Source organism: Neospora caninum, chromosome V (assembly GCF_000208865.1).
Source record: "Neospora caninum Liverpool complete genome, chromosome V".
NCBI classification, from domain to species: Eukaryota; Apicomplexa; class Conoidasida; order Eucoccidiorida; family Sarcocystidae; genus Neospora; species Neospora caninum.
The window spans coordinates 1092839-1102425 of NC_018391.1; the positions used below are offsets into that span (position 1 = coordinate 1092839).

The 9587-nt window shown below is 52.3% G+C and overlaps 1 protein-coding gene across 1 annotated transcript; it reads left to right on the top strand.

Annotated features, from left to right (window-relative positions):
* Window positions 1–2934: 2934 nt before the first annotated feature.
* Window positions 2935–9303, top strand: NCLIV_013400 (conserved hypothetical protein; the record flags this gene model as incomplete). The annotated part of the gene is made up of 9 exons (XM_003881531.1): window positions 2935–2968; window positions 3275–3355; window positions 3878–3940; window positions 4817–4945; window positions 6032–6098; window positions 6201–6595; window positions 7141–7221; window positions 7820–7873; window positions 8891–9303. The coding sequence occupies 9 exons, from the start codon at window positions 2935–2937 to the stop codon at window positions 9301–9303; spliced, it is 1317 nt and encodes a 438-aa protein (XP_003881580.1).
* Between the last annotated feature and the right edge of the window lie 284 nt (window positions 9304–9587).

The following is a 9587-nucleotide window of genomic DNA, read 5'->3' on the forward strand; positions in this document are numbered from 1 at the left end:
AGAATAGGATAGCAAGCGAACGCAAACTGCGTGTGAACGTTCGCGTTCAGCACAGACGCACACACATCACGATTACGCCGTGTTCCACCACGGATTCGCTGCGGGTAAACGAAAAGCAGCCGGCTATCATAGTGATTGCTGTTGCATCTGCTCTGTCCACATAAGTTCTAAAATGCAGATAGGTGCTCCCTCGTGCAGTTTGGCTTGGAGTGTTTCAATGTGAACGACAGGCTTTATTAAGGCTTTCGTAGAAAGGCGACAAACGAGGTGTCTCACTTGCTTCAGGCCTCTGGATCCCTCTAATTTATTTATCAGTCGATGAAAAGTACAAGACCAATGAAATGCATGCCAATGGTAACAGGGAGAGCATGACGCGGCTCTGCCTGGATATCATCCTCGGCAATGGACGCACTGGCGCATTACCGTACTCTTCCCGGCACACAGTAGATATATGCATGCATCCGTACGGAAACAAATAACCTTATATATGCATATATTGTATATGCAGAAACCATAGTGATTTCAGAGCCTGCCATCGGGTCGCCAAAGATCGCGTACAGATCGGAATCTGCGTATGCATATACACGTTAGACACGACCGTAGGGCTTCGCAACAGAATCGCACTGGGGTGTACTGATAAGCAGTTGGCAAGCGATGCCTGCACCATGCTGACCAGTAACTGGAGGAACGCTAGAGTGGTTACAGCAGTCTAGACGCGTGTCGGCGGTCGTGTATGTGGTGCATGCGGCGAGTTTCGCGGCGGAGCTGTAGTTGCCACACTAGGACGATGCTACCAGGGTGAAGCGCGATGAAGCACTCCGTTTTCTGGTTGACCAGCATCGCTTGTTCAGCGTCCACTCCTGGCTTGGAGGCTGTCGCTCTCTGTATCACGGTACCCGAGTATTCCGTGTAGCTGGGACATTGCCCCTTTCGGCCCTTTTTCCAACTTTTCTTCTTGAACTCTGTGGAGTGAGGACTGCGGCTCACATCTGAAGTTCTGCCTGAAGACGTGTCAGACCCTGAGCAGTGTTGCTACGGCGTCTCTGCTCTTCTGCGAGAGGCACCGACAGACCCACCAGCCTTCTTTTATTTCGTTCCTGGTTCGTGTCTATCTCCTCTTGTTCTGTTTTCAGCTTTGGTGTTCCCAGTGTTGAGTCGATGAGTCTACTTTGCTCCCTCCTTCTAAGCTTGCAGCGCTGCCGTTGCAATGTGCTCTCGCGACTTCCTATTCGAGCCCCCACCGTTTCCCCCAAATTTTGCTACGATGTTCGTATCATGTGACTTCTGTTTTTCTCTACTTATACTCGCTTGATTTTGGAACGCTGCTGCACAGATGCAGAGCTCGAGAGAACACTGGATGAGATCCTTCACGAGGTGCACTTGGTCCGCAAGCAATTGGCATACACGGTTTCGAGGGCAGCGGAGCTACGAGCTCCTTCTCGAGTGGCCACGGCTATTCGACAGCTGGCGGTTCTGCAGTTTTTACTTTTACGCCTCGACTATATCATGCATAAGCGCGGACAGAAGGAAGGAAAAGGAGAAACAACAGCCGTGCAAACACTGGCAACCGCTCTACAGAAAGGTTGGAAAGAAAGAGTCCACGAAAGGAAGATACTAGTGTGCGAGCCTGTCCCCTAAGGGGATATTCCCCACTGTAACAGCCGGTGAAATCACCGACACAAGGGGAGAGGAACGAGAGTGAGAAAGGCTGCAGTATCTCATCGCGCGGCTCCTCACTTTTTTTTGTAATAGTACGCGAACTGCGGTGTGAAGACAAAGAGGAGCCAAACAACGATCAGGGGGACATGCGACGCAGCGGCCGATGCGTGTCCCGGCACCTTGGAGTGGTGACGTAAAGCGACACCGAAGGTGGTTTGGAACTAGCGTTGAGCTCGATGATTTCGTGTGCTCCTCGTTTTCGATACTCGCAACGGTCTGCTCCACGCCGGTTGTCAGGTCGACGCAAGTTCGCTTGATTATTGTGGCGGACCCGTGTAGAGCTTCGTGTTCCCTAAGACGCAGAGATGTGGTTTCGTTGTTTACCTGTGCCATTGTCTCTCAACGTACGCCAACACTGCTCGTAAGCGACTGAATTGTTTCACCATTGAGTTTCTTGCCTGTCCTGCCTTCAGGTTCTCAAGACCTTCACCCCTTGATTAATCAGAATGTTTCCCCGCGTGTTTATTCATTCTGGCACTCCACGGAGTTTGCTCGCGGAGCGCGCCTGGATACCCTTCGTACTCTGGGGGGTATCGCTGTACCGCGTGAGGGGCTAGTTGATGCTCTTAACTTCGTCGCCTGTCATACCTTGCGCAGTACCGCCCTGCAAGTTTATGCTGCGGAACCCGGTTTGTCCGGCCTCAAGGCAATTAAGGAGGTTTATTTGGGTAGGTGGATACGAATGAAGGTGCCCCAGAGTTACATGCGCACAGGCTCACTTGTGGGTTCATTTCTGAAGGACCCATACGAGACGCACGCATACCATGCATTTCATGAGCACTGCGGCGGTTGAGGATGCAGAACGAAAGCATGCGTATCGTTGCACCTAAATGTAAAAGATCCACTGTATTCTCCCGTTTACGTGACTATCATGTTTTCATACTCTCGCCCACACTGTCGGAAAGCCGGGGCGTCACGTACTACGATCACTGAAGGGTTCTGCGTATGCGGCGAAAATATCACATGCGTCCATGATCATGTACATACGCGTTTATATATATATATATATATATATATATATATACGTACGAAAATCGCCAAGACACATTTGGTTCAAGTGTTGGTTGAGTAAAGAGGCGATGCGCGTTGAACGCCAATAGCGTCATCGTGGGTGTTGGAATTTGAGCATATCCCTTCGTCAGGTGTACGGGCGTGTCGAGGTAGTGGAGACGTAGACAGACATGTGTGTACGGCACCTAGGGAGCAGGAAAACACATGCGTGGATGTCAACCATTGCAATCACCGACCGGTAGGCACGTAGGCCGGTACGGTGAAGCGCTTGTCAACAGACACTAGGAGAACCAGGCATTCAAGTGGCGTATAGGTAACTAGGGTCGTCTGCGTACACAACGACAAATTTTCAGGCCTACCCAAATGTGGATGTAGCTTCGAGCGGTGGTGTTGGCGCATGCGACAGTGTGACGAAATGGTGCCAGTCGTAAAATGTTGGTCTGCGTCGATCGTTTCAGGGCGTTGCTTACGAAAAATGTGTCCATCGGTGCCGTCACGTTATTGATAACGAACAGGGTTTCTGCTATCCCTTCTCTTCCTACAGCGCTGAGGGAAAATGAGGATGATGTGGCGGCGCTCACTGCTCTCCAACTCTGGTTTGAGCAGCGCCCCGAGAAACGCGAAGGTACGGCCCTAGAGGTTCGCATTCGAACATTATCCCAAGTTTTAATAGAAGTAGGTGTTTCCATCGCGTGGCTCAGCTGTTCGCTGTGTGAGCTGTTGAACCCGTCATAGCTCACGAGTGTTGCCAATTTGCTTGGTTATATGTTTTTTCGGTTGAACTTCAGCAAAGCACGCGTTTCGCTGCCGTGTTTCTGAGATCACAAACATTGTCGCCCTCGCCTCTCCGTGTCCCTGCTAATGGTATCGGTTGCTCCCCTCACCGTTCCGTTTTTTCTCGTCCATCCTTCTTTCAGTGCGTTTCACCTGCGAGTGCGCATCGCAATTTCGTGCTGCGCCCGACTTGTTTGTTTGCACCGCACCGTCCATATCGCTGGCGCTCTCAGTCATCCTCTGCACATCGCCATGGCGTTCGTCCTGAAGTCAATTTGTTGAGTGCTTGTGTTTGCCCTCTGCCACCGTGACTGGCGTTGTCTCACCGCCCACAAATGGGATTTTTCGCGAGTTTGGTCTCCTTTTTCCTCAGAACTGGTAATCCCAGGAAGCTGGCTCGACACCGCGCTTTTCGGCGATGACACCTCGCCATTGGGTAGGTTCCGGTTATTTCCGACTGGCATTCAAGGCAGCCGAAGGTTACGAGAGAGAATGCCATTAGTTTTCGTTGACCACGAGGCGCACGTGGCCATGCTTGTATGTAGAAAGCTGACGACGCGACAGTGACCTCGTGTCGGCAAATGTGCACCATGTCGATGTTGGTGAGTTAGCCGCAAGTAGCGCCGTGTATCCCTCTGCGCACACCGACCAATACAGAGAGGTAAGAAGGACACATGTGCTTGCATGCATGACCATGTCAACGGAGGTATACCCTTGGCCGGGTCACCTGCGCTACACATCGCCGGGCAGTGGTTGCTTTCCATTACGAGATATACAAAGAAACGCAAAGGTGCATACATACTTATACCGCTATAAAAGTCTCAGTGGCAGAGTACCGTCGCAACTTCGCCCAGGGCTGGCAGCTAACGGGACTCGTGACGACAGATGTCCAAGCGGGATTTGGCAATAAGTGGCTTCGGGCTGCTTCCTGCGACCGTTAGTCAACTCTTGGGGTGCTACGGATACTCGTGGAGCCCGGCAGGCGTCTGGGCAAGTAGCATGGCTTGAACCAGATACGCGTCCCTGCGGCTGGTAGTGGTGTCCAAGCCCGTTTTTTTTTGGTGCAGGATGGCGTTCTGGACGGGTCAGTGAATGGCAACTGTTTGGGAGCCCAAACGAGAACGCGAGGATAAGAGGAAATCCACGAGCCCCTCTACATAGTCCCTGTTTTATGGCCCACCTCGCTGCCGGTGTGGCCAACGTTCTGTAGGACAGGGCATACAGACGAGGTTGAGAGGAAACAGACACGCGGTTGGGTTACGGAATAGGACGCTCTGCGCCGTGTCGCCACTTCTTGACGTGGCTCCTCCAGGCGAAATGCAGCGCCACGAACGTGTCGGAGGCGAAGGTGCGAGATCGAAATTTGTTACCCCGGTTGTTGACTTCACTCCAATGTTTCCTGCGGTTAGCCCCTTCGTGAAGGGCGGTATGATCCCGACAGGTGAGGGCCTGAATGGCGTATAACAAACGACACGGAAAGGAGGAACGAAGATCGAACACAGTGACACGAAGCCGCCACAGTGGCAACGAGCGGAAGAGACATTCAGAAAAACAGCGTACGGGAGAGTAGGCAACAAGGAGGAAGAGCCCGACGGAACCAAAATAAGACAGGGAGGGTACATGATGCTGGACAGAAACGAAGTGATGAGTTACCTTTAGGCACATGGAGGAAGACAGACAAAAAACCTAAATCACAACTGCAAGTGAAGGAAAGTAGAAATGGGCCATTCGAATTTTCAGGGAGGGATTGCCTAATAGGGATTCCTTTCGCAAAAAAAAGTAACACCCATTATCGTGAGGCGACTGCAGTACAGCCTAATGGATATACGATGAAACAGTCGACATGTACCACCACTCACGTTTAATCCTGGTTTGCCGCGTTCATGCATTTGACTGTATAGCTTGTAGCAGTAAATGATTCGCGACACGACGAACCGTTTCCCGTGCGGGATGCTGTTGTGGGGGTTTGGCGTTGTATGCGTCGAACATGAGTTGCCTCACACATATCTACGTTTTTACAGAAAAAAATCTATATTTCTATCTTTATATCTATATACGTATCCAATTATCTCTATGTGCATATATATCCCTGTTTTTCCAGGCTGTGTCCGTCTATTCATGCGCCTATCTATCTATCTGTCGATCCATCTAGATATATTTATCTAACGATCGGTGCCACAACAATGAAGCTATTTTGCTTTCCAGCCTTCGGAGAGTCCCTGATGCTTGTTGATACCCCCTTCTCCGCTCTCGCGCATCATGTTGAGAAAACGATTGCTGCCGCAGCGTTTCTGCCTTGTCGCACACGCACTCCGCATTTGTCCCGCGATCGTCTGGAACGCCCTTTGCCAGTGTTCTGTGCTTTGGGTTTCCCGCGCTAGGAGATTCCTAACAATTGCACGCAGGAACCGTCCATACGCGTTCGGGCGCACTTGACAAAGGATTCCCATCAGGGCTTGCGGTTCTTTCGGGGTACCGATGCCTGTCGCTCTGTCCTGCCGTTCGACCCGGGTTTCGTTGTTTACAGGGGAAGATCTGGAGCAATGGAACGTTGCCCGTGACGCGGCTGCTAGGACCCTAACCGGCGCCTTGAAGTATGCGTCAGAATAGTACAAAGCCAGATAGCACGCATCTACGCCGGGAGAAGTTGCGCTTCGAACCTTAGTGCGAACAGATTTCTCCCTTGCTTACCACAGCTTCATTCTATCAAAATATGAGTCAGCACAAGGAGGTGCCGACCGAGACGGAAGGGCCGAGGCCCATACAGGGCCGCCCCACTCTGAAGAGGATGGAGGCGCAGAGGAAGACCACGGTGCAAGCGCATCGGGGATTGCCGATCAAAGCGAGGAGGCAGACGCGCCAGCCACAGCTGACGAGGAAACCAAAGAGCCGGTGCGCACGCCGACGCAGAACCTGGAATTAGCGAGCGCGCGCTTTTGGCAACGTTTGGGAGTGTACGGAGGCGGATCGGTCGAGCTTCGCTCTGCGCTTCTAGAGAAGGTTTTGCAAATCGTGGGACCCGACCTGCACGACGCACTTGCTGCCTTACATGGCACGAGCCCTGCCAAAATGTTAGCGGGCTTAGAGACCGGTGCGTTCATACAAAGCGGATGGAGTCGCTTGAAGGGCCTTGCAGAGTCAGCGATCGTAGACAGGTTCTGTCCTACGAGGTGCCGTAGAGCCGACGGTAGCGTTGGGATGCAGAGAAAGGCGTAGTAGAAGAATGGGAGGAAGCGCGTTTGATGGAAGACTCAATAAAGCCGAACGCAAGTCGTGCCGCGGCACACTCGCAATTCAGGAATACCTGAGGGAAGCGTCCTGAGGTGTGAGGTCTTGAAATGCCCTGCAGGAGGCGATAGAGGGAGCACAGAGGTACTGGGTACGGGGCAGTCATACCACAGAGAGCGGCAATAGTTGAGAAAGGAGGCGTTCTGACGCGAGTTCGATTTCGTCGTGACGGTGGTTCGTGCCTGTGGTACCGACCGACACTTTTGTTTTGTCTCTCTGCTGCGATGTGTCTATACAAATGTGGGCTATCCACGCTTCGTCCCCGATTCGACCGTGGTTTTCGCCGTTCCCATGTTCTTTTATCTCATCCCTTTCCCTCTGTCTTCCGTTGCTTCGCACCCGTCGCAGCTTTGCTACGGCTGATTCCACCGATTTCTCTCCTTAACGTGCTTGGCGGGTTGCTGAAGCAGCGTCCAGCCTTACTGAAGCGTAAGACAAACAGTGCCATACGCCGGGTGCCGGTATGTGTGCAGTACGCAGCATTGACGTACGCCAAACGAATGCGTCTAGTGTATCTCGGTTCCATGTGTCTGGCCTTTTGCATGCCGCATGACATATCACCAGATGCATCGCCCCTATTATTTTGTTTTAGTTTACGTGCCGCCGTGTTTGCACGTCCCTTGTCGGGTTCGTTGTCTTCATTTTGCCTTCCGTTTTCCTCCTGTCTCTTCGTGCTCTGCTACGTGGATGTGTACATCCATATATATATATACATGCATATGGCTTGTGGGTAGGTTGTGTTTCGTCCATTACGACATTTTGCGATTAGTTCGTTGGCGTATTGTGGTTGCCTCTTGCGACGTGTGCAGTCTATGCGGTTGTACCCAGAGGTGATTGTTCTTAAAACGGTTGTATCCACCGATTAGCTAGAGAACTCGGCGGATTCAGCGTCTGTCTATGCGTGCGCAACCGCACGCAACGCATGTGTATGGACGTGGGCACCGATGCTTTGGTTCCTGCATACTCGTATGAGGCATTCAAGAAAGACATGTGTCACCCCGGTTGCCTCCGGCTGCTGTTTTTGCAGACATTGCTGCCGACTCAGAGCTTCTCCTCATTATCTGCACCTACTTGACTGGAGGTACGTCCCACTTGTCTAGTGCCGTACACGGCTTCTGCATGTTCTCACAGAAGGCACATGGTTTCCATTCTGGTGAGTATGCTCGCAACTCGTCGGCTGCGTCGCCGACGTCCCTACGACAGGTGGTCCGTCGATTTCCGACCTTCCCCGTGTTGAAATACCGAACATTCCGATCTACTCACTTTTGCGATCCGCTGGTTTGGTTATCCGCTACGCCATAGAGCGACACACATATGGGAGGCAGGGGAACCTCTGGTGCATGTGTGGTCATGCAGAGTTACGCTCTACTTGTGTGCCTAGAATGGTGAATCTCTTTTTGGAGTGGTTGTCGCTGTACGTAGGGCTCCTTGCAAAAACATGGATCCGTGAGTATCGTGTCCCCTAGTCCTGTCTAGAGTCGTCGGTCGACGTGATACCTGCTGCATACGTTTGGCCTGTTCATTTCAATCGTGCCGCGTTAAGAGAAATGGCTGTTGCCGCAGGATAAAAAACTCTCGAGGGGATGCCTTCGCTGAGGGGCTCAACTGTAGGCAGACACACATCCCCGCAACCAGGTGTCCGCATGCATTCATATATACATATTTATTTACTTACGTAAGACAAACGCTCGATGCTGTCCCTACCGGGAACATAAGCCACTTGAATCTATTCGCTTTGTGATGCACGGTGACAAGTGCGATATGTTGCGTATGTGAGGCCGGAAGAGTGTGCCTCTACCTCCTCTACCCACGGAACGGGTAGATGTCAATAGTTTCTTCAGTTTGTGATTCTGTTAGGAGTAAAGAGGAACAAATGCGTTCTTGTTGTGAAGCATATGCGGCCAGTGGATCTCGTGGGCTAGGCCTCCACTCTTGGCCGTTATCGGATCATCGCCACTACGGGGTCTTGAACGCTCTGACCAGGCGTGTCTTCTAAGCGCGCGTGTTTGGCACTTATTCCTGTCTCGCCCAGACACCCCGGTGATGCGTATATGCGAGCTTCTTGAATGCTCTTCTCGCTCTCAATATTGCGATGTAGGAGAATCCCCTGGTTCAGGAGCCTCAACACAGCCCACGGAGGAGGCGGTGGAACACTCACAGAGCACCGCGCGCGCCACCGGCTTCGATGAACAGGATGGCAGCAGTGAGGCCTTACCGATACCAGCTATCGATATACCGGAGAAAGATGAAGAGGACGAGGGAAGTGTGTCGGAAGGCGATGCACCAGGCAAACTGACTACAAGTGGACAAACCGTTCTGAAGGCCCCGGAAGCGGCCGAGAAAACAGACATGGCAACACCGCTAGGACCAGTCGCAGAACATGACGGTGTCCCACCTCTTCACGATTCCGAACACGAGGGACACGCAATCGGGAGAAGTGAAGCCGAGCTGGATGCCGCCGAAGCCTTGTTGAGCATGAGTTCAGCCCATCCAGGCAGCCAGCGAAGGTGACGATGATCACGATGAGCGGGGTATCACAGGCGCGGCCGATCACCATCTGTGAAGCAAACGTAGCGAGGACTCTGCGAAGGATCAGCAGGCAACTGCCAGTGCCAGCGGTGACAACAACCTAGGCCCGTGGCATGAGGCCGCCCAAATTTCATATGAGGTCCTACCCCTCGATATTTCGCTCAAAACGGGACCCACGGTGCAGGCCGCCAGTACATCAGGTGCAGGTGAATATGCCTGCCATTTTGAAGAGGCCTCAAGCGATGAAGATGGTATATCAGATGGGG